The sequence below is a fragment of the Alternaria arbusti genome, assembly GCF_024043155.1.
Source record: "Alternaria arbusti strain BMP 1465 chromosome Unknown scaffold_19, whole genome shotgun sequence".
NCBI lineage: Eukaryota > Fungi > Ascomycota > Dothideomycetes > Pleosporales > Pleosporaceae > Alternaria > Alternaria arbusti.
The window spans coordinates 554,380-577,734 of NW_026249959.1; the positions used below are offsets into that span (position 1 = coordinate 554,380).

The window sequence follows — 23,355 nt, forward strand, 5'->3', positions numbered from 1 at the left end:
GTTATGGATCAACACTCCTCAACTTTCTATCTTTCTGGCCAGAACAAATTATATCATGCGCTACGTCCCGTTTCTTGGTAAGAGGCCTGTTTTCACAATTCTGATCACAACTGACGTACTTCAAGCCACCACATGCGGTCTGATCGCATCTATCGCAGCATTCGATATCTCGCCGCAAGAGGTACTAGACTCGAACACGCCCAAATTCTTGAATGAAGCCATCGATCCTTGCTCGTTGGCCGACTCCCCAAAAGCAAATGCGAGCGTTCAGCTTAGCAGTTGGTTAGAATGCGCTGTCAATGGTACGTACAAAAGACAATATGCTCAAGGTCGCATCATGCTAATACAGGAACAGGGTTCTATCCATACCCTGCGAACACGAACTGGCCCAACGGCCATGCGAAATCGTTCTCGAAAGACATCAAATTCACCTTCAACGACACGCATTACGACTTTGATGGCTCGCGGCGACTCTATACAATCTTCAACGCGACACTGGGCATGGCCTTTGCGCCTTTCAAGCATGGCCCCATCAACACCCTTGGTGTGCCCAACATAAATGGCGACAAAGGTGGCTTCGTCTACATGATCGGGTGGGCCGGTGGTTTCCAGACCCGCGTCAAACGCGACTTGTACTTCACAAACGCAGCATTCGCGGTAGTCAAAGAGGAGGACGGAGAAAGGAAGATTGTTGAGTTCCGAGAGAGCGGCAACATTCCCAACACAGCACCACTGCCACAGCCAGTCCAGTGGGGATGCTCCTTCGAGTAGCACACTCAGCGGCACTCATTGAAGGCTTCCAGAAAGGAAGTGCAGAAGCAAGAAGTTTGCAAATGGCATTCGGTGGAGCTGCTGTTTCCTTGACGACAACACGGCATCCCCGCACCTGCGCATCTTTCGCGATGCCCCTATCCGACATAACCCCTCCTCACTTCCGCCATCTGTTTCTGCAGACCGTCCATCTTCTTGATTAATCGATTGAGAAACTCGTTCCTGTTCTCTTTCTCTGTGTCACCTCTGCCGTTGTTGATCCAGTCACAGATCCGTTCATCGTCTAGCAACTCGTTTTTCCGCTCCATGACCTCCAGGTTTGCCTCCATTTTCTCGGTGTGTGATCGGATAAGATCAACACAGTCTTGCTGCTTTGTGACTGACTCGATAGCTGCAAATTCTTCGTCTAACTGCTTGAGCAAGTAAAGACTTGTCAACACGCGGTCGGCTCGATCTTCGAGGTCAATTAACATGGATGTCAGGTCTCGCGGTTGACGGTCTTGAGGGTCATGGACGTCGCTCATTGTGCTGACTTTTGCCGCTGTGGTTTTGAACATGTTTCGCATATCTTTTCTTGCTGACCTGCTTTTGTAAACCAGGGCGTGAAGGAAGAAGCTGGTTCAGACATCATGGGTGGATAATCAAACATTCGAATATGTGAGTCGCGGGGCATCATTGTAGGATGACAATCACGTTTAGTCGTACTCTGTTCATTACTCAACCACTAGCCTACTGACATTTCATACTGTCAGCTTCACATTGTTTCGGACTTGGCTTACAGCTCAAAGCTGAACACCCGGATTGGAATGCAGCCTCTAGGGACACATTGACCAGTCGAACTCTCCCTCTTCGAACCCGTATCTCACATCTGCCCTGACTTCTTTCACCTTCTCCTCGATCATCTCCAAACTCTCTTTTAAATCCTGCTTGTCCTCCTTGGCGATTTCCAATGCGCGTTGCGGCGACTTCCCGCCCACAACATAAGTGCCTGCGATATCCGTGATATCGATGCTGTTCACGAGCCTCCGATATTGCTCCACATCCTGCTCCAGCATCTCCAGTTCGGCTTTGATAGAGGCCACGGCACCAGCGCGGTCGGTGGCGAGAATGTCAGACTTTGCTTCGTGATGCAGGTGTGCGATTTTCGACCAGCGGTTTATGATCTTGTCGTAATGTGAGGGAAGGATTTCCCAAAAGGTGGTAGAGAGAAGTGTGGCCCGAGGTGTTGGGTGTGGTGTTGACATGACGGCGGAGATGACTGATGCTCTATTTCGGGTGGACGCGCAAGCCGTGGTTTTGTAGAAGCATGCATCGTCTCGGGATGACGGCGCCTCAACAGTAGATAAGACTTCACAACAACAACAGCGACGTGTTTGCTTTTTGTTGAAGGCGGTGTACGCGAGGATTCTGTAAGGGACGGTGTCCATGCTTCTGTTCTTTGTCGGGTCATTTTGATGTTGGCCGTGACACGCTTTGACTTGTTGCCGGCTCGTCACGTCTTCTGGGTCACAGCTTGGGTGTGACTGTTTGCGCACAGGACAGCACGGTACAGTCATAGTCTTCTACAAAACCATCGCAGGAATTTTGTAGATCGTTCACGTACTATTCAAAACCTAAGGTACTTGATCACGATGACGAGCAGAAACTACGCCACCTACGATGCATTCTCCACGTTCGAGATGCTCAATAAAGTCATTAAAGAGTCCGGTGACTCTGAGAAACAGATACTCACCAAGCTCAAGGCTATCAAAGAGGAGATGAAGAGAGTGTCAAACTTGCCGAGTGAAGTCGCTGTCAAGCCGGTCACCAGCAGTACGTCTAATACCACGATAGAATTGTGTAGTACTGATTGTGCCATCAGTCGAGCTCGTTCAACAGACGAATGCCACAAAGCTCATCAAGAAGCTAGATCAAACCTTCACACATCAGAGTATTGGCGAACATCTCAAGCACGTTATTCGCATAAACACCGACCGACACCTACAGGGAAAATTCGCTGGTAACTACGATATATTGTGCGGATACGGAACTGTCGAAAAGACCAGAAGCGTTAGGAGTCTCGACGCAAGCATGCTTCGAAACATTCACGGAGCTATCAATACAGCCAAAGCAGCAGTCGCAGGTTTTGATGAAGACCCATCGGGATGGATCTTGCGGGAAGATATCCATATACTGCTGCAGCATTTGAAGTTCGAAGAAGGCGAAAGGGAACGGCTTCAGAAAGACTTGACGGATGCCTGGATGAGAGCACGGAGAGCGCAGGCGGCCCTGAGTGGCTTAGATCAAATGTTTGGCGAACTATACGGGGACAAGTGGAAAAATGATGAAGATGCAGCTGAGTGCGACTAGCGATGCGGACTAAAATACATGAGTTGCTGCACTGCGCTCTTGTTTTAGAGGCGTTAATAATGCACCTTCTATGGGCCTATTGAATGGGATGAACCGCTGCCTGGCCGTGTTCACACGGGCGATAACCATGGCATCATCGTATGATCACAGACTCTGAATCACACGCGTGCCCATGAGTAGTCGTGACTGTGGAGGGCTATGAATACGATCTTAGGTTACTGGCGGAGTTGGGTAAGCGTTTGCATGATGCGCAGTTACGCCTAGCTTCACATGAATTAGGTATGTCTATGAGTACCAGACTTCTCTGAAGCATACTCTACCTGCAGATCCACGAGAACTGAGCTTTTCCTCCTTTGCTATCACTGCTCTCCATACAATTGGACACGATTTTGCACAAAGTCAAATCGAATAATGACTAACATACGAGAAGACCAAGCGCGCGAAGCGCGCGGAGACTTTTCTTCAGAATTCGAAGATCTAGTCTACAAGATCAGCGAGCTGAAGAGGACCATTAGTGGCAAGCTAGAGGAAGTTGACGCCCTCTGGAACGGCTTCATGGAAGCCACACCGGGTACAGCAGAAGAACGCAAGTCAGTTGGGCGAGTGCGGGAGATAGTCGCAGATATGGAAAGGCGGTACCAGGAGATTGATACTCATTACGGCTGGATATTGGCGTCAGATCGCGAACTTAGGGATGAGGCACTTTGTTTGTACTTTGGAAAAAAGTTAGACGGCAAGGTTTGGATGAAGAGATCTATCAGGATGCTGAACATGACCCGTCGTATACTAGAGATGAGCCAGCAGCGCGTCTTTTGATAGACAACCCCATATATCGCACGCGCATCACCCAATTCCGAAGCTCAATCTAGAAGTACTTTCCCGAAGTCATACCCAGCAAGCCCCAAAGCGCAACCACACCCTGATACGTCGCACGCATTCTAGCAGATCCTGGAGACCCTTCCTTCGCACATACCACACCGTCAATGATTGCCATCCATCCAATGCAAGCAAGTAGTGTGTCCATGGCTTCCAAATGGCCCCCGAAATAAATTCCCCAGATCGCCATACCAATAGTGGTAACGCGCGAACCTTCGATCTTGATCAAAGGCCACGCTGCCTTAGAAGATGCGATGCTTTTGGAGAGACCGTATGTCAGGATAGCTTGTTCGGGCCCATGAGTAAAAGACATCAGCCCGCCGGCTGTCCAGATGCTGGCGAGAAGGAGAGGCGGGACGTGCCTGGGTACGAAATGCTCGAACATGATTGATAGCGATGTCAGAAGCTGGCAGGCGAGCCGATATATGTACAAGACGTTTTTTAAATAGGGTAGGATTCTCTCGATTTCTTGAATATAGCGCGTTCGTGTAAAGGCATATAGGCAATTCAAATGTAGTGTGAGTGCGACGCTCGAGTCGAAAGTGACAGAAACAAGTTCGTTACAGTGGCTTGGTGGGAGGAACGGGGCGCCTGAAGCTTGTGACGTGTCTAGCGCAGGGCGTAACTGTGCTGTTAAATATAGACAACCAGAGTGTAAGTACAGGGAAAGGCCGACGGCGAGCCAGTAGAGAAATCAGCCTCCACTCGCGATGTATCGAGGTCGATAAAGATATTGTCATAGTGCTGTGACCCAACCGGTGCTGCTTTTCCGGGTCCTTAAGGCTCTCGTTTTCTAGCAGCGATGCCTAATTGGAGGAGACAGGAGCGAGCGCCGATAGAGCACCATCTTCTAGCCCGACACCGCTACAGCGATATGCCATAGCCGTCGTCATGATCCCCTGCGAGTGCTGCTCAAGGTTGGCGTTGTTGTCTTTCCAATGCGGCAAATCCATAGTATCTTTAAATGCTGATTCCCGCCCCGCAGCGTCCGGCTCAGACTCCTTGTCTACGGAGCAGGCAGGCGTGAAATATGTGGAAGGCGGGACAAGTATGGATTTTGCCAAGATCCAGCAGCTAACTACGAAATGATAGTTCGCGACTCGGAAGTCTCCAAGTAATGTGGACTGGGAAGGTTGCCATGCCAATTGGAAATGCATCTGTACATGGCTGATACCATACGACGCTTCCTGCAAGTCTTGTAACGCCTGGAGGTGAGCTTCTTCCTCGATGAGAGTAATTGCACCAGAGCGTAGCTGAAGTCGCGCTGAAAGACGTAGAAGGTGAACCGCGTCATTATCTGTGACATGGCGAATGAGTTTTCGTTGAGTATCGTTCAGCGTGATGTTCACAGAGTCTGTGAATAGACCCACAAAGTCTGTGAATGAGTCCGGAGAGTCTCCTACGTTATCCAAGGAGCCAGCGAAAGAGTCCATAGAATTTGTATCGCTATGCGGTTCATAATGCCCGGTAATGCCGAACACGGTAATATTGCGCGCCTTCTCGATCGACAAGATGCTGGACATGTGCGATGTCGATCCGTGAAACGGGGTCGTGTATTCATTGCCGTCACCAACACTGAACTCTGCCACTTGATAGAAGAAGTGAAGCGCCTCCTCTTGAATCTGAGGATGTATGGTCACCCATGCTGGAAGGGTCTGGATCTGTTCGCAAAGTTCATCGCAGTCTAGATACCGCGCGTTGACAGCGCCAGCGAGGCAAAAGTCGTCCTGATAGTAGATATGCGTTCCTTGCCAAGCGTACTCATAGATCTGATCGCGCAGTTCCCTCGGTAGCATCAAAATTAGGTTGGAACAGTCTTTCAATTGATTCTTTCGAGAGATGTCTTCATCGTGGCGATCCCGTGCGGATACATGGCTGTTGCGCGGTCGTGTCCTTTGGCTGCGAAGCTAGCTAAGTGTGTATACTGATGCCTTAGGTATCGTTCGTGGCGTGCACCTGCGTAACTTCTCCAGTAGCCGATAGGGTAGCGATGTGAGATGATGCCGCGCATGGGGCTGCAGCGATTCCGGTGGATCTCGAGCCGCCATAGCTTTGCAATATGCGTTCGAAGGGGTATGTTTGCAGTATTCTAAATGGAAGTATTCTCATCATAGTAGCCACACTTACGATAACTTGCTCTGAGTGCAGCCAGGAGAAATCTCAACCCTTGTCGAAGAGCGAGGGCAAGATTGCGCGGCGCTCGCGATCCACAGCTCTACCCATGGAACGTTGAGGGGTGCAAGCAACCATGCCACCAATCGATCTCAGCCCGTTGTAATGGAATTGGTACATTGATGTATGCAGTGCACAAGACCGTCATCGTCCATCTCGAAGGCCGATCTTGCTGCCGATGGACTAAAGTCCGCGGCGTCTGATAACTTTCGACGCGTTGTTGTCGCACGCTGACGAAAGGGTGCGATGAGAGAAAAAATTGGTGCAATGATTGTGTCAAAGCTGGGGATGGATATCTCGCGTGAACGCGTAAACGCCTGTGGCGTCATGACCGTGTTCTAGCGCGTGAGATGACGTCACTGGCCAACAAAGAGGTTTGCAAAGACCAGCTCCGTTTCGTTCTAGAAAGCGCACTGGTATGAAGACTTATTCTGAATTACATACAAAGACCTGACCTTGATACTGGCTTTTACATTCCTAAAGAATACCCTAGCAGGCACTCACCCTGCAAGCTCGCAGGCTTCACTCGTCGATCACTCCGCAGTCAGATCCGAAGGTGTCGCAACACTCCGGATGCTCAGGGGTGCATGCTGTAGTGCGTGTATACAACGAAGCTCTTCCGCACTCGGTCACGATTTTACCAGAACTCGAGAAGCCTTCGTCTTTCACACCTGCCCATCATGTCAGCGCAAGTCGACGCTCAGTTCGGCTTTCCAGACTTACAGTCAGAAGATTCTAGGAAGGGCGCGAATGCGGCCCTGCAGTCAAGTGGGCAGTCGGAAACCCCGTCCGGTATCTGGCTCCATCGGAGGCTGAAGACAAATCCAGTTATATCGTCGTATGACCAGTGCCATTCTTTGTCGAGCCGGTTGTCAAACTTGTCACATGCAGTGTCAATCCAGCTGGGTAACAATTAGCAATTTGTACTGGGCTGGACTTTGTGAGTCGGCTTACCCTTCAAAGCTGGATCTGGGGTCAAAGGTCTGTGAAGAACCCGGATTCGGGGGACCTAACGTCCCTTCATCAAACCTTTGCAGATTGCTCTTGCATTCAGCTTCAAGCACAGGCTCTTCGGCTCGCTTGATGAGCTCTTCGAGCCATGCGTATTGCGCATCCATGTATCCTTTCGGCACCTCGTACACGTAGGGATATTCGACAACTTCGCATCTGCATCCGAAATTCTTGGGCTGCGTGCACTACTGTCAGCGAAGCGACCACGTGGGTTATGTTACATACCGTGCGACATATGGGCGTCGAAGGGGTACTTGAACTGACCATCCAACTCAGACGTTCGGTGACCTCGTCTTGGCCCTTACAGTCATCGAGTGTGCATATGAGATCTTTAGCACATGTTAGGTCCTCCTCCTTTAGATCAGTGATGATATCACTCTTGCTGACGAATATGTCGAGGAGAGTCTGACCAACGAGCATAGCCGCATGTGCAGCGATGGCGAGACTTAGCGCACTTCTAGCGAGGACGGAGGGGTCCCAATTCAGGTCAGGCTGAGGGGCTGGCGCGGTTGCAGTGAAGACCTGGCGATATAGCCGAACGATAACTACGGATTCGCCGATGGAGATATCAGGAATCGGAAACCCAATGGCTTGACCAACAGCTGGTTCAATCGGAATATTCGCCTGAGCCAAGGCCATTAGGTTGTCTGGGCCGGTATCCGCAAGGTCCATAGCATGGCGTAAAATACGTTCGATGCACTCCTCAGTAGTATCAGCGCGCTTCAGGTCCTGGCCCTGACAGATCTGCTGGGTCTCTTCAAGGCCGGTCATCCCCAAGAAGTCCTGGATGCGTCCGGCCGTTCCTTCGGGAATATGATACACAATATCTCCGGCTTCGTGTCCGTCACTGGCTGTAGTGAGCGTTTCGATGCTGATAAGACTCCTAGAGAAACTATCAGTATTTTGCAGACCATGATCAGATATTGGCTGCTTACGTCGGCGTGATCGTCGCGGGGGGTCGAATTGTTAAAGTAGCTGCGATAGCGCTGGCATCGGCGGCCGTCACGATAGCAATTTCTTGAGCACCGGCCATCGATTGAATCTGCCGGAGATCCTCTGGGGGGAGCTTTATCGCTTTGCCCAGGTCTTGGTTGTACTCGTAGGCTATTGTGGATAACACCCATCCTGCCAGAAGCCAGAGAACCCAAGGTGCAACGGGAATGAAGCGTTTGACGTGAGTAGATACCCCAGTCTTCTGTATCACACTGTTGATTGCGTCGCGACATTCTTCAGCTGGTTTATTGTTACAGCTTTCGGCGCGAACAGTCTTCATTTGTTCGTGTATCTCCGGACCGAACGCGACAGTGATCCCGTCAGCTGGGAAAGTGTCGTAGACCCCGGTAGGATACACCTGGACTTCGGATCCCGATGGCTCCGGGCCAGCGGCCTGTGTGTAGAGTTTAGCATCGTTCAAAAGGAAAGCGAATCGATACATACCGTGCTTGGAAAGTACGCATCCTCGGGGCCCAATGTGAACGTTGGAAGAGCAGAGCTGTCTTCTCTACGCGAAGGAGGCTTTAACGTTGGATACGGTAGTCCAGTAAATTTTCCCAAGACTCGAGCTGAAGCGATTCGGAAAGTGAGGGATAGCGCGAGCAAGTTGAGGAAAGACATTGCGACTGTGGAGAAATAGTTTGACTGCTGGTCATTTCTTGCAGATGGTGGAGCTTATGTATGGAGATCTCACGGTTCCAGCGCCTTATCTAGCAACCAAATATCCCGTTCGAGACACCATGTCGTTTTCTCATCGCCCCAAGCGGCATCGCGATATCCGGAGAGGCACAGCAAAGACAGACCCCGTCTGTGAACATTCCCCTTGAGGCACAGCTATCGGTACTCGCACCCGAAGAAGAAGGGTCTCGAATTAGAAGGTGGCCGAGGACCAGGCGGCGACTATGGACACATTTCGAGTTGGGGAAGTCGACATGAAACACCATTGACCAGGCACGCGAAAGTTGGGAAGCCTCGCTAATGCTCGGTATGCGGCGGAGTGCAGAAGTTGAGCGGCTGGGGCCGAGGAATGTATTCAACGTGTCGCGAGTTTGACGAGTTCTTGGGGCTGGGGGCTGGTTCTCCTGTATGATGCATCAAAAACTGTTGTTGTTCATCACGACTGGGAAGGAAGCGAACTGTGCCACGTGAAGCGCCCCCACGAATAGCAGCGTAGGTGCTTACTACCCGACGTGCGAAGCACACAACATGAGGAGCGGCCGTGAGGCTGCTTCATCGTGTCAAATAATTGAGAATAGAACGACATGCGATATGGGGCGAGATGGCAGCGGCGCGGGTCTCGCTGCTGCATCGCTCCATGGCATGTCAAGGGTATTGCCAGAACAATGTGCGTATTTAAGCAGCTTGTACAAAGGCTTCGTCGCAGATAGCATATTTCTATTCCACGTTCTAAACAACCAATCTGATTGCCCAACAAACTCGATGATGTTCAACATCCGATTACACCTCTCGTTCTTTTTAGCGTTCCACGCTATCATGTCGTCTTTTGTTCAAGCATACAAAATCGACCAGTCCTGTGATGCCAAAGGTGTTACGGTGGACGTCCGTAACGCGATGACTTCGGCTTTCGAGATGGTATCCGCAGCATACGAGACTCTGACGCAACCTCCCCTGAGCTCTGATGCGCAGGACCTGGTTGGATTCCTATTCGCAAGGGAAGGAGCAAATCCCGCTCAGCTTCTCCAGCAAGGCAAGCTAGAGAAGACCATCACATTGTTGAGAAACATTCGGACATACATGTCAACAGAGGTGACGGGCGACGCAACTGTCAGCGCTTCGGATGTGGTAAGAGAACCCGGAATGTTTTGCTTGGCTTATGCTGATATATCATCTTCCAGATCATCTTCTGTCACTACGATCGCTGGGTACAACTTGAAGGGCACAAGGACCTCTGGGAAGATACCAGTACGCGTGATAGTTGGTAGTGTTATAGCCATAGACTGACCGAGCATAGCAAACGGATACAAACTGAAATTCAATGAGCAACAATGCAGAGGTTCGATACTCGATAACGTTGCTTTAGCAGTGTCAGCCAACCTTCCAGCGAAGCAGATTGAACAAGAAATAGCGAACACAGGGGTGTTTAAAACGACAACCGTTAGACGGCCAGCACAGATTCAGCTCTGCTCATGGTTCGTGGACTGGATCAAACAAAAGGAGTACAAAACCGCCGACGACGTCCAAAAGCGAACAAAGATTGGTAGAAAGATGATCAATAGGGCAGCATCGAACCGCATGACCTTTGGCTTAGGCCTGAACCAAATTGGTACGCTGTGCTCTGAGAACTCCAGGACGCAGACTGATCACAACAATCCTAGATGCCTACTCCTTGTTGGACAAAGTTCTTTTGCATGAGATGACACATGCTCGCGGTGCTTTCCAAGAATGGACCAAGAAAGGTGTGGTCGAAGGCATCAAAGACGTACTTACACCCAATGTCATCCTCAGGCCATTCAACTGGGCAGCGTACGGTTGGGAGGGTGTGGGAAAGCTTGCTCGTAAAGGCGGCGAGCTTAATACCCCCGGTGGACCAGACAACAATGCTGATACAATAGCTCTCTTCGGAAGCGGTACGTGAGCCGATTCCCATGCAACGACTGACTGCTGATCGATTTATAGCTTGTAAACTGATGAGAGACCCGCAAAACCCCCGCAAGGTCGACAGCAAAGGCCGTATTGTTCCGGTGACATGATCGAGAGGATGGTGGCTCAGCTTGGAACTATATGCGATGGATACGGCTGGGCGAAGAGGAGAGACATTTCCCGTGTGATCGCATGTCATGAAACTCGGATTTGGGCGATTCATGACGAGAAGGTCCTCCAGTCATATTGTTTCGAGTGGCGCAATATGGTGAATGGGATACCACCAAGTCTTTGTATCGTTGTGTGAGGTAGTTCCAGATTCAATTCCACGAGGAACTCTTGAGCCCTTATCAGCTTGCATGCGCCAAGAACAAATATCACGGGCTCTTGATCTATGACTAGAGGATCGGAGTCATGGAGTTGATGTTTGTGCATGAAGGTGATCTCGAACCTGACGACGCGTAGCTCAAGCAAGTAACCGAGTATGTGACAACCTCTCTCCCATTCATAATAATTCTCTCCAGGCAATCGAAGCCCGTTGTTTTGTGTGATCATCAAACCGTACTTCGGAGTCAGGAAAGTCGTGGATATATGTAGCTTACGGAGCATATTCCAATTGGCCGGGGTTACGAGCGTACGGAAACTGGATGTTCCTGTCATGCCTCTGAAACTAAAGTAGTTGGCTTTGTACAGGACCTCCACCGCTTCACAGTAGCTATGGGTTCTAGTAAGTAGCTGAGAAGTGATTTGAGCGGCTGCCACTTACATCAGACGGCAAGTAAGAAGTAGCGATAGAAGATCACCGTTGGTGTAGTATGCGTCACGAACGTGCTGGAATTCGCCCTCATTCCATAAGCCGAAACATGCATGTTGCCATACCAAGCTTTCGCTCTGTGGTGTCTCGCAACGCCAATGACCTAGCTTTGCAGGTCGGCCCCCAATTGGGGTAACGTGTAAAGCGTGCAGCAGACGTTGCGGGTCGGCGAGGACCTCTTCGTAGATGAGCAGTCGCATTTCAGCCGACAGCTTCTGGAACAGCACACACTGCTTCTGATCTAGAGGCTCATCTCTCGGTAATTCAGGTCGCGTTATCAAGCTGGGGTCTCGGCCTGGTGTGAATGGCGTCGTCGGTTCGGGCTTTTTCCGCTGCCATTTTCGGAGCAACGCACGCATGGCGGCGTAGGCGGCGATGAAGAGGTGTCGCGACACAGCTCAAAATATCTTGAGAGAATTTGCGCAATCACGAAGGATCTGGCCGCAGATTGCAGGAGCTCAAAAGGTCTTGTTTGGGTCGTTGGGCTTTTTACTGTGCCCAGGTGGCTCGGGACGAGATTGCGGCACAGCAATGCAGCGTGCGAAGACCGAGGGCCGGCGCTTACATGCACATGCGTGCGGTATTAAGGCGGTAATCATAGCGTGGAATAGATTGTCGCGTCGGTGCGATGCGAACAAGATCCCGTATTGATGTACACGGGTGCGATGATGAGTTCCAGTGATGTTAGGGGAGGAAAGCTCCAAGACGCGTGCCGTCGAATGTAGACTAGCTCATTTTCTAGGACGCGTACACCCACCCATCGTCGCGTTTCTCCCTTCGCCCCCTTTCGATAACATGCACGCACGCGACGCCATTACTGCGAAGAGGCTATGCTATTCTCTTCCCACTCTGTTTAGTAACTTGATGACAACAGAAGTTCTTACGCGGATTAAGTTAGCTAGTAGTTGGAAGTGAAGAAGCATATGTTTTTGTAAAACAATTCTACCTAGGAAAACATGTAACTAATACAGAGGCTCCGCGGGAACGACTCCGCAGTGCGATGGTTGCTTGATCGTCGTCGCAACTACTTCATGTCGGCCATCCATGGGTGCTTCAGGAGTTCAGTCGCCGATTTCCTGTCTTCCGGCCGCCATCTGAGCATCGAGCGTATGAAATCGAGAAACAATTCCTTTTCCTCCCCTTCAAGCGCAGAGACTCTTTCCTCGAGTGAGATCTTAGGAATAGGTACACTCTTGGAGCCACCCGTCCAGTGTCCTATTGAACTTAGCAGAGTCTATGTCGGGACGATCTCGATGACTAACCTTGCTTGTCGAAGAGAATCTTTGTTATGTCGTTGCTTTGTGTGTATTCAAGCGGAGGCATTCCAAGGTATGCAACCATTTCGGAAACATGATGTGTCCCTGATGGGTTGCCCTCGGTGTCACGGGCGTCGAACAGATGCTCATCTTCAAACAAGTCCCACACCTAATCAAGGGTAAGTCATTGCGGCTTCCTTATGATAGTGTTGAATACTTACCAACGTGGCGAGACTCCAAATGTCCACCTTGGAGTCCCACTCCATCTGGAAAATTATCTCTGGTGCACGGTATAGCTCAGGCTGAATAAAGCCGGAGTGGGAATCTCCTATCCGCGCTTCTCCAAAGTCACAGAGAACTGGTCGGCCCCAAAGACCACCCGTAGGATGGGGAAGCTTACGGGAACTGTAAATGGTGCGTGCGTCGTCAATCACTTTGGATGGTGACGGGTTTTCTGCTTCAGCTTTCTCGAAGTTTTCCAGGATAGTGTTATCATTCACAGTCAGCATGATATTCCCAGGATTGATGTCTAACTGGTCAGTTGATTCAATTACGTTGCATTATCTTGCCGTACCTGTATGTACGACCTTAGCCTCGTCGTGTAAGAACGACAGTGCCTTTAGCACGTTGGCTAGCGTGAACTTTAGAAGCGGAACGTCGAGCTTGTGTGCTGGGTTGTAATACTGGAGCTGTCGAATAGTCATGTGCATGGGTGGATGAACAAAGCACAAGTGTTTGCCAGTCGGACCGTCGAGCTCAAATTCGCCATACAGTTCGCGGATGTATGCTTGGCCGCGATGCTGTGATTGTATAGAACTGACATGCTCGTAAAAGTCTAGCTCTCGATTGAGCTGTGGGGTCTTTTCGGCATCTCGGGTACAAATCTTGACAGCGACGAAGTCAGCGACGAAGCCAGCGTCTCGTTCTCTGTGCACAGATGATCAGAATTTGAAGGGTGGATGGGGGTGAAGAACGCCAAACATACTGAATATCCCGAATATCCCGACACAGCCAGACCGTGGAGTATGCACCGTAACCGAGTTTTCCTATAATCTTAAAGCTAGAATCGAGAATCTCACCAGGTCGTGCTGGATAAAACTGATCATGGCTATACCACGGAAGGCGCTCCTCCTCGAAGAGCTCGCTGGCACTCATTTTCGTACTCTGGAAGCGCGAAATTCGGGAAATGTGAGAGGGAAATTTGAAGCGACTACATGCGCGTTGCCCAAATCTCAGCATGGTGTAGAGACTTTATATAATTGTTGGAAGTTAGTGTGACGGTCCAAAGGCGGCATGCTGGCAGCACGGATGCCTAGCACAGTCAATGCCGCGTCTGTGCTCGTCGATCAATTGGCCAGCGGCAAAAACAACGCTAACAAAACAGGGTCCTGTCCTACCATCACACGGACTCTGTTTGTTACGCACCGACTAATCGAGAACTTCTCCAATGTTTGGACTCAGAGCACACGCGCGTCAACCTCACCCCACAATGTCTCATTCAGACTTAGTGTCACTTCTTCACAGCCACGTTCGGGATGTGAGCGAGTAACGGAGGATAGCGTGACACTCTTGCTATTCTAGCAAGTGTTGGATATCACTTGGAGTAAAGCTTCAAACAGTTGGGGCGCAGCATCAAGAGCTCAGTGTCGCGGTAGAGGAACAACCTTGGAAGAGTCATTGTTGTGGCAGAGCACCATGAGCTCAGTTTTGTAGCAGAGCAACAACAGTCATTGTTGCAGCAGAGCACCAAGAGTCAGTGTTGCGGCAGAGCACTAAGAGTCAGTGTTGCAGCAGAGCACCATAAGCTCAGTGTTGCAGCAAAGCACTACAAGCTCAGTATCGCGGCAGAGCACTAAGAGTCAGTGTTGCAGCAGAGCACCATAAGCTTAGAGTCGAGCAAAGCACTAAGAGTCAGTGTTGCAGCAGAGCACCATGATCTCAGTGTTGCGAAGTCCAAGAACTGAGAGTATAAGAGTAGAGGCATCCTTCTATCAATCATGCTTCATCACATTCTCATCAATCAACATTCACTATCAAGCACATCACAACATCCTTCACTATCCACCCAATCGATACTAGTCCACCATCACAATTTCCAATATGCAAGCCTCATCCCGGAGACTCATTCAATACGTCGGCAAGGTCACCCTTGAACACCTCGATGCCGAGAGCGTGCCACTTGTCAAAGCATTCTGCGAAAAAACTGAAAAGGATGTATGTCGATACGCAGCGCTCGTGTAGCCAAAAACTTGCTTACACGACTTAGAAACCAGTCATCAAAAAGGCAGAGATTAAGGGAAGCAAGTGGCACCGGTCCCATGACGATCCAAACGATGAGAAGCTGGTCCTCTCTATTCGTTTCTTGGACGACAATGGCAAGAGAGTCACCACTGGCCATTTGCACAAGGATGGCACCAGCAATGTCTCGTAGTGCGAGTGACCTGGTTACATGAGCACACGTGGAGGATGGACGAGTATGCGAAGCATGCTTTTACCAATATCTCCATAGATGGCATTTTCTTTTCATGTTAGTACACAGTCTTTCCAGTTCCCCATATATTTGAGCCTACACGCGACATAAATCGAACCTGTCATTACCGCTATCGATCTTGCTTTGTTTTTTATGCACAGTCTAATTCCTCATACGAGCCTTTACTATCAGGAAACGAGCTGACCCCGAGTGCGTGATCCTTCACATGAATACGTTTCAGCTCTTGAAGACCCATGCTCTTCAACACATCATTTTATAGTGCTGATTTGTGTCTCTTCGATTTATCTGCCTAATTAGGGGTTCACTGCCTCTCGCTTGTAGGTGTTTGCAAGGTATGACTTGAGCTTGCGTTTTGAACGTGTTTCATCGAGGATCTAGTAGCGATACACATGGGACTATGAGTATAACAAACTGGACGAGGGTCTCAGAGGATAATCATGGGTATAGTACCTAGGTAGAGTGATGGAGCGAAGAGGAATGGTTCAAGATCAATTTTCTAGATGTACTTCAACAAGACCCTGGCGCCGACGACTTCACAGTTATAACGTCTCCCACAGAACCATACTGGGACCAAGACAAACCATACCCATCATCGCTGCTACCATCTAATCAAACATCGATATATATAATCACCCACCAACCACCGCTTATCCCGCATCGCCAGTACATTGCGGCGGCGTAGGCAAAGTAACAGAAGTATTCTTCGGCCCTCTCACCGTACTCGTCGCATTCGGCACCACCTTCCTCGTCTGGCTCGACAGTGGCGGCAAGAACGTCGCACTCGACGGCGTCGGCAGTGCAATCGTAGCGCTCAGCGCACTGAAGCTCAACTGCGCAGCCGCTCTGTTGGCAGTATACACACTGTCCTTCGTGGTCGTTGTGACGTTGCTGCATGAGAGCGACTGCACGTAGATGTAGTGCAGGGACCAGCAGTAGCTACATCGGATTGTAAGTGCGTGGGAAGTAGATGAAAAGTGTAACGGACTACCTAGGTATGCAGTTGTAAATTTGTGATACTTTAAACTCCGCAGGACCGCACTTACGCTGGTTGTAGCCGGGGCGATCGTACCTGCTGTAAGACGTTGGGCTGCGTTGAGCGCGCATGTTGGTTAAGTGAATAATTTGCTGAGCGGGCGGCTATTAGGTTCGCCCTTCGATTGCCCATGCGCGCAACAAGCTGCTACACCTAACAATCTACTCTACTAAAACACGCGTATAGGCACTGCAGTCTGTTAACCTTGGAATAGTCGATGTTACCCACGTGCCCTGGAGTGAACCAGCAACACCGACCACCCGGTTTCCGCCCACATACTTCCACCACGACTAACTCCCATCGCGTCCGCCGCAACCTCGCTTGACTCGATCCCAAAGACCCAGAAGGCGCCTCCGACAGTTCACGTTTAGCCTTAAAGCGGAGATACCGTTTCAGCCTCCAGCCAAGCGCGGAGCGGAAACGCCAAGGCAGCCTCCCACAAGTATAGCCGCATCCCTTACAGACCAAGAGGCCGGCCGTTGAGAAACAGGCATCACCAAGGCTGCGCGAGGCACGCGTCACTGACTCGTTCGCACGTGCGAGCTTGTCTTTGCCTCAGCCCAGATGTCGGGCCTGCATCCGCGCTCGCCTTGGCTGGCCGCCACAGGTATCTCCAAGACATCAGGATGCGAGGTGCGAAACATGTGTTGACGCGGAGCTGATAAGCTGGCTGGTTGGCTTTGGATGTGTTTAAAGATGAGGTGGACGTCGTGTAGGGCCTGGAATAGGCAAGCGATCTTCGCATTTTTTACACATTCGAGACGATTTTCAGTATGGCTGGTGACTCTTCAACTCAGGCGGCAGAGGGCTTTTTGCAGTATCATGAGCCGAATAGTAGGTTGTTTACTTTCTTACATGGTTTTGCAATCACTGACCTCTAACAGTCATCCAAATCCTCGTTCTCGTTTCGTTTTTCTTTTGGCTTTCCTTCGGCGAATGGCTTTCGAACCGGGTGTTCCGCGCTGGTCTTATAGGCCAAATCATAGTTGGTCTGATCTATGGCCTGCCTATCGGTGGTGATATGATACCCATCGCATGGCAGGAAGCCTTCATTGCGCTTGGATACATTGGTCTTGTTCTCATCATCTTTGAAGGCGCCCTAGCCGTACGGCTAGATCTGCTCAAAGCAAACTTTGGCCTCTCTGCTATTGCGGCGACCATCGGTGTCGTCGCTCCTTTTGGACTCACATACCTACTTCTGTATGTCGGCTTTGGGTATGGAGCGATCGAAACGTTCATCGTTGGGGCTGCGCTCTCTGTCACCTCACTTGGGACGACATTCGTGGTGCTAGGCAAGAGCTCTAAAGAGATCAGCTTCGCGGACACCCGAGTTGGTACAGTACTAGTCAGCGCGGCTGTATTCGATGATGTATCTGGTCTAGTGATGGCGAGGTAAGACACGATGTTACCAAAAACAAGGAGTTTAACTAACATCCCTCAGTGTAATCGGTCAACTGGGCGCCCTAGGAGGCGACGACTCCCCCAACCTAGGCTGGCTAATCGGACGCCCAACACTAGTATCCGGCCTCCTCGCCATCCTCACTCCCGTCCTAAACAAATGGGCAATCGCACCTCTATACCGAAAGTTCATCGAGCCACGCCTCCCAAAGACACGCAAACGCCACGTCGTAAACGTCATCATCATGATCTTCGTTCTATGTGCTTTCCTCAGCATCACAGGCTTCGGCGGCACCTCCGTCCTCTACGGGTCCTTCATGGCGGGGGCATTCCTCACCTACCTCCCTTCCAAGCACCCTACAGGACCGTTCCACCCACCTTCGCGAGAGGATGCAGAGGAAGCGGAAGCACGATCTATTGCCGAAGCCACCGAGTACGACGATGCTGGGGAGCCATCTATCTGCCCTACATTCATGCACACGTTTGAGAAGTACTTCCTCGACGCTGTAAAGTACCTCTTGCAACCTCTCTTCTTCGCATCGATTGGCTTTGCTATCCCCTTCATCGATATTTGGACTGCAGAGGCTTTCTGGAAGGGCTTTGTGTACACGTTGCTCATGCTTGTCTCTAAAGTCATCGTCGGCCTTGTCATACCTTTCGCTACCATCTTCCGCAGACCGCCAGGTATGTCGATCCGCGAGTGCTTTACCACCACTTTCTGGCCGGCGATGCTCCTCGGTTCCGCGATGGTAGCGCGTGGTGAGATCGGTTTACTAGTCGTACAGATCGGGCTCAATAACACACCGTACCTGTCCAAGGAAGCTTTCATCACCGCCGTGTGGGCCATTGTGCTCAACACCATCTTCGGACCCGTGACCGTGGGCCTTATCATCAAGTACAAGGCGCGGGCCATTGCAGATGGCGTGTGGGGTCTCGAGAAGACGGAGCAGAGTGGTAATGGCTGGGATGATGGAGTCTCGAGGGCGCCCACTATCGTCCCGGAGACAATGAGTGTGAAGGAGAGGAGTAAGAGTGTTGCGGTGTCGCAGCATAGTAGGATGGTGTCTGATCCGGTGACGGTACCGATCTCGCCTTGATGGTGGTGCATGTGCTTTAGCTTTGTTAACGAATTTACGATGTGCCTTACTTGATACTTGCAAACACTATCCTGCTATGTGTGGTAAGAAGTGAGCTGTGACCAGAGAGTATCATGAGTAAAGAGGCGTCATCACCCTTTCCTTTGGGTGTCAAGTATATACTACATCGATATTTCCTCGGCATGGACGTGGTATGAGTCGCTCCTATGAGCGCGAAAAGCGAGGATTGTGTCTGATTGAGAGGGGTATGCGCAGCTAAGTATTCAGAAATTGCAAATATAAACAACATGAAAACATAAATCACCAAGAACGAGCGGTGTTCGCAGAGTCAACAGTCATGCCCAGCCCAAGATTTCGCCAAGCACCCATAAATAGATCCACACTCATATACCACGTGCAAACATCCTTCACCCATATGGCAGGTTTAGCTAGACCAAAACCACCCACTCCTCTTCTTCCGCTCTTGGGTCTCTGGCTCGGCTGGTCTTGGCTGGATGTCGTGGAATGCCCTCCAAGGATCGCGCTGCTGGGTTTCGGTCTCTTGGCCGCGCTGGGTATGCACCGTCTCCGAGCTCTCTTCTCGACCATCAGCGAAGCGCTTCTTGAGCACGACTTTGGTCGTAATGGAGCCGTCAGAAGCGACGGTCCGCTCGGTCGTAGTAAGTGTGGAGAGAATCGAAGGTTTGTCCTCCTTCATCCGCTCAGCGACCGCGGAAGTTACCGAGATAGGTCCGGGGACTGAATGTGAGGGTTGTGACACAGCCTCCATACGTTCGTACGCATCCAACTCAGTCTCCGAGTCCTCATCTCTCTCGTGTGCCGCGTCTAGAACAGTGTTGTATGTGTCACGTCTGACTGTGTCGGCGTAAGGGAACCGGTCTTGTTTCGGCGTAGGCGGATCGTCATGTTGGTCTTCATGATCGTGGCTGTACTCGTAGCTTGGCTCGTCGTGTGTCCCAAGGTGAGGGCAGCTGGGCGCATCGTTGCGGTCCATGTGCTCCTCCAGTTGGCGTTGTGTGATCGGGATCTTGCCATGAGTCCAGTACTTGTCGGACATGTCAGACTCCAGGGCGCCAGGACATTCGGGCTCAAGCTTCCCCTGCATTGTCTCCTCTAACTGTTGTTGCGTAATTGGTATCTTCCTTGGTCCCCAAGCCGGTCGGTCGCTCCTCATCATACAATGTGAGACTTCGCCCTGCTCTGCTAGTAGGTCCTCGTAGGCTGCCTGCCAAGGTACACCGGCCTTGTTCATTTCGCGGTTCTGCTCGAGTGCGCGGGGAGAGTATGCGGGGTCGTCGGTCTGCGATGCATCTGCTGGTGGTGGCCACTGCCATGATTTGGACCATGACCAGACGCGAGGCTTGCCATCTTCTGAGCTAGACTCATAGTTGTTGAATCTGGCAACTTCCGCCTCGCGGTCATCCCAGGCCTTGTCGTTGAACTCCTCGGCCAGCCTCTTCGCCTCTGCCTGCATCCGCAGCAGTCTTTCCAGCTGCACCCAGTCCCTTGACCTTTCTTCTTCTGAGTTGGCAGATTGACGTCGGCCGTCGTGATCAAATGGCCGAGGAAAGCCCCAATCCCATGACCATCCCCACTCTTGACCCTTCTCGTTGGCTACCTTTTCAACCAGGCTAGCATCGTCGCGTCGCGCAACCTGCTGCTCGTCGCCTCTCCGTACATTGCCAAGTATTTCCATTCTTATGTCGTCAGCCTTGCGGTCGAGCCTCATCAGCTCCTCGCTGTTGCGCAAGACAGCTTGCACATCGCCGGCTCTGAACAGCTCTCTGCCTTCGTGGCGCAGCTCGGCGATGTCGGCTTCAATATCGTGAAGCTTGTCGCATTGTCTTGGATCGGCCTTGCCAAAGAGGCACTGCTCACGTGCTTGGTGCGCGTTGTTGTAGTTGGCGATGGTGGCGGGAAGCGTGAAGACGGTGTTGAGCAGCGACGAGACCTGGGAATCGGCGAAGCGGCGGAAGGCGATGAAAGGATTGTCTTCGGGTCGGTTATGGTCGCGTCGAGGATTATCGTTGTCGTTCGTCATAGTGATAGATAGTAATGTGGATGTTGTGATGGCACTTGGCTGATGGTGGGGAAGACGGGGTCCGGAGTGATGATGATGCCTGGAGATAGCTGTGGCTGCCTCGGCGATAAGGCCACAAGGCACGCGCCACCCGTTTCGACGCGTCAAGTCATCGCCCCTGACAGCCAACCGTGCTTCCCTCACTCCATCTCTCCAAAACGGACCATCGTGAGGATCACCATCGTCGCCCAATGAGTATTTCGCATTTCCAAAATGTTTTCGGCCTCTTTTTCGCTATTCTTACCATCACCAAGCATGCACCGCCATAGAACCCAGACATGCTGAGCCGGACATTACCCAGCCCAAGAGCTGCCGCGCTTCTCTAGAGCTCAGGAGTCAGTATGAAGATTCAATATTTCCAAACAACTTTCATCTATCTATAATGGCCCAAGATCTGCCTACGTGACTCCACCTACGTATTGAAAGAATCTGTGAGTGTTGCATCGCAATCAAGGCATGATCTTGGCTTTCTTGGAAATCTACGCGGGTTTGGGATCCTCTCGGCAATCTGCAGTAGTCCAACTTCAACACCATCGACAACGCTATCCGCAAAACCAAGAGCATCGCCATCATTTGCTCGAGACATACGCGTAAGGCACTTACGAAAAAAAGCCGCAGTGGATATTTTCAACCCGATATTATTCAGCACCGCCTACGATCTGCGCCTTATCGTCTTACCGCCCGCTGGCAGCCAAGGAGCCAAGTGCGCGGCATGCGAAGACAATTGACTTCAAGACCTTGATCGTCCCGGATTAGAGCCGCACTGCCCAAAATCTGGACCTGCCCAGTTCAAGCAGCCATACACAACGCTGCTTTCCACTGCCCCGTGATAGGTCTCCACGTTTTAGCGACGCACTGCGCGTCATCCCGAGCAGATTTGGACGGGCAATCCCCGCCTGTAACTCCTTTCACTCCTGGGCCATTCCTACTGCGGCCTTATCACTAGCGATCGAATACCCACGTTTCCTGTTTCTGATCTTCGAGGAATGTGTTTTGACAGCTGTGCCAGCGGACTGGGTACGTCACACAGGATCTGCGACACCAGCAAAGAGGTATAAGTAGCGGAGTAAACACCGCGTCTCGAGTACACAACATTGTTTCATCTCGCAGCTTTATCAAGATATATCACCAGGCGCTTCCATTTCATCTACACCGATACGAAGTATAACACTTGTCCAATCGCTATACAACGAGAACTGAAAGTCCAAGACCTGCTGTTCTCTCTTCTATAAAGGCCCACCCGAATCGTCCTCGATATCTGCAACACCACAACCACTTTATCACTTCCTCTTCTCCAACATGCGTTTCTCCGTCATCATCGCCACCCTCCTTGCTAGCGTTGCCGTCGCTATGCCCGATCCTCTCCCACAAGGTTACTCAGGCCCCTGCTCAAAGGACAACTGCGGTGTCAACGGCAAGGTGTGTTCAGGCGGCGCAATCTGTGTGGGGTGGCCAAGCACCGATCCCGCCAAGAGGAAGGGATGCACCTGCAGCCGGGGTTAAGCATTTGATGCTAGAATCTTTTGCATTGGCAGGCGTGTGTAAGTAAAACGAAGCCGAAGACGAAACCTAAGCTAATGCTCAGCAGATGTCATATCATAGCGAGGTTGACTGGAAACATATTGGTTGTAATCTAGAGGGTGTATTATTTATGAATGATGAAGACAGAATTTCGAGAAAGAATCGCTTACTATCGTCTAAGTGCCACACCAATCTGGATATCGTGAGGTCATGAGAAATTACAGCCGCGCTCGAGCTCGAGACCCGATAACTCATCTCTTCACTGTGTGGTGTTGCCTTGGAGTGAGCTCTTTGCGCCTTCCTGGCTTGGCACGCAGGAGCCTCACTTGCAACTGGCTACAGCACATGCACTTCAATGCTGCTCAAAAGCCACCCTTCCATAGCATCACCCTCACAGCAATTTATGAACCTGCAACCACAACGCAAACCCCACCACTCATAATCGACTACCAGCGTCATCAACCAGTCGCTCAACCGGAGCGGGCAACAACTGTTAAGACTCATCCTTTTGCGCACCTCACTCGACTTAAGGTCGAAGTACAACTGAAAAGTTGCGCCGTCTTAAGCGACGATGAACTGGATACAACACCATGGTGTGACACGTTCCACCCACTCTTCGGACTTTTCCTAGAGAGTCTAGAAATCCACTTTATTGCGCCAACCCTTCCGAATATGAGAATATACAGGTCCGACGTCAGCAACATGTATGAAATAGTCAGCCGTGTATTCGATTTCATCGAGATTATGAATTCACAAGTACGAGACCCAGAACGCCCTACCTTCTTCAGTGGTCGACCAGATCGACACGAACGAAAAGTCACCCGATTCCTCAAGGCCTTTGAGAAGCAAGTTTGTGGCTTCACACGAACGAAAGGCGTGAGCGCAAAGGCCA

At 51.0% G+C, this 23,355-nt stretch overlaps 11 protein-coding genes across 11 annotated transcripts; 6 read left to right on the forward strand and 5 right to left on the reverse strand.

Moving 5' to 3' along the window:
• Window positions 1–55: 55 nt before the first annotated feature.
• Window positions 56–771, forward strand: J4E86_010061 (uncharacterized protein; the record flags this gene model as incomplete). The annotated part of the gene is made up of 2 exons (XM_051450561.1): window positions 56–302; window positions 356–771. 2 exons carry the CDS (start codon window positions 56–58, stop codon window positions 769–771), a joined length of 663 nt encoding a protein of 220 aa, XP_051298482.1.
• Window positions 772–908: 137 nt separating this feature from the next.
• On the reverse strand, window positions 909–2,015 carry J4E86_010062 (uncharacterized protein; the record flags this gene model as incomplete). The annotated part of the gene is made up of 2 exons (XM_051450562.1): window positions 909–1,353; window positions 1,597–2,015. 2 exons carry the CDS (start codon window positions 2,013–2,015, stop codon window positions 909–911), a joined length of 864 nt encoding a protein of 287 aa, XP_051298483.1.
• A 387-nt stretch (window positions 2,016–2,402) lies between these two features.
• Window positions 2,403–3,120, forward strand: J4E86_010063 (uncharacterized protein; the record flags this gene model as incomplete). Its single annotated transcript, XM_051450563.1, has 2 exons — window positions 2,403–2,583; window positions 2,615–3,120. The coding sequence occupies 2 exons, from the start codon at window positions 2,403–2,405 to the stop codon at window positions 3,118–3,120; spliced, it is 687 nt and encodes a 228-aa protein (XP_051298484.1).
• Window positions 3,121–3,531: 411 nt separating this feature from the next.
• Window positions 3,532–3,770, forward strand: J4E86_010064 (uncharacterized protein; the record flags this gene model as incomplete). Its single annotated transcript, XM_051450564.1, has 2 exons — window positions 3,532–3,710; window positions 3,743–3,770. 2 exons carry the CDS (start codon window positions 3,532–3,534, stop codon window positions 3,768–3,770), a joined length of 207 nt encoding a protein of 68 aa, XP_051298485.1.
• Window positions 3,771–8,110: 4,340 nt separating this feature from the next.
• On the reverse strand, window positions 8,111–8,793 carry J4E86_010065 (uncharacterized protein; the record flags this gene model as incomplete). The annotated part of the gene is made up of 2 exons (XM_051450565.1): window positions 8,111–8,566; window positions 8,617–8,793. The coding sequence occupies 2 exons, from the start codon at window positions 8,791–8,793 to the stop codon at window positions 8,111–8,113; spliced, it is 633 nt and encodes a 210-aa protein (XP_051298486.1).
• An 873-nt stretch (window positions 8,794–9,666) lies between these two features.
• J4E86_010066 (uncharacterized protein) lies at window positions 9,667–10,768 on the forward strand (the record flags this gene model as incomplete). Its single annotated transcript, XM_051450566.1, has 3 exons — window positions 9,667–9,975; window positions 10,029–10,095; window positions 10,482–10,768. 3 exons carry the CDS (start codon window positions 9,667–9,669, stop codon window positions 10,766–10,768), a joined length of 663 nt encoding a protein of 220 aa, XP_051298487.1.
• A 767-nt stretch (window positions 10,769–11,535) lies between these two features.
• On the reverse strand, window positions 11,536–11,946 carry J4E86_010067 (uncharacterized protein; the record flags this gene model as incomplete). The annotated part of the gene is made up of 1 exon (XM_051450567.1): window positions 11,536–11,946. The coding sequence occupies one exon, from the start codon at window positions 11,944–11,946 to the stop codon at window positions 11,536–11,538; it is 411 nt and encodes a 136-aa protein (XP_051298488.1).
• A 665-nt stretch (window positions 11,947–12,611) lies between these two features.
• On the reverse strand, window positions 12,612–13,998 carry J4E86_010068 (uncharacterized protein; the record flags this gene model as incomplete). Its single annotated transcript, XM_051450568.1, has 5 exons — window positions 12,612–12,802; window positions 12,850–13,012; window positions 13,065–13,376; window positions 13,428–13,770; window positions 13,829–13,998. 5 exons carry the CDS (start codon window positions 13,996–13,998, stop codon window positions 12,612–12,614), a joined length of 1,179 nt encoding a protein of 392 aa, XP_051298489.1.
• A 945-nt stretch (window positions 13,999–14,943) lies between these two features.
• Window positions 14,944–15,274, forward strand: J4E86_010069 (uncharacterized protein; the record flags this gene model as incomplete). Its single annotated transcript, XM_051450569.1, has 2 exons — window positions 14,944–15,057; window positions 15,110–15,274. The coding sequence occupies 2 exons, from the start codon at window positions 14,944–14,946 to the stop codon at window positions 15,272–15,274; spliced, it is 279 nt and encodes a 92-aa protein (XP_051298490.1).
• Window positions 15,275–17,140: 1,866 nt separating this feature from the next.
• J4E86_010070 (uncharacterized protein) lies at window positions 17,141–18,862 on the forward strand (the record flags this gene model as incomplete). The annotated part of the gene is made up of 3 exons (XM_051450570.1): window positions 17,141–17,201; window positions 17,252–17,759; window positions 17,809–18,862. 3 exons carry the CDS (start codon window positions 17,141–17,143, stop codon window positions 18,860–18,862), a joined length of 1,623 nt encoding a protein of 540 aa, XP_051298491.1.
• Window positions 18,863–19,286: 424 nt separating this feature from the next.
• J4E86_010071 (uncharacterized protein) lies at window positions 19,287–20,903 on the reverse strand (the record flags this gene model as incomplete). Its single annotated transcript, XM_051450571.1, has 1 exon — window positions 19,287–20,903. The coding sequence occupies one exon, from the start codon at window positions 20,901–20,903 to the stop codon at window positions 19,287–19,289; it is 1,617 nt and encodes a 538-aa protein (XP_051298492.1).
• Window positions 20,904–23,355: the final 2,452 nt, after the last annotated feature.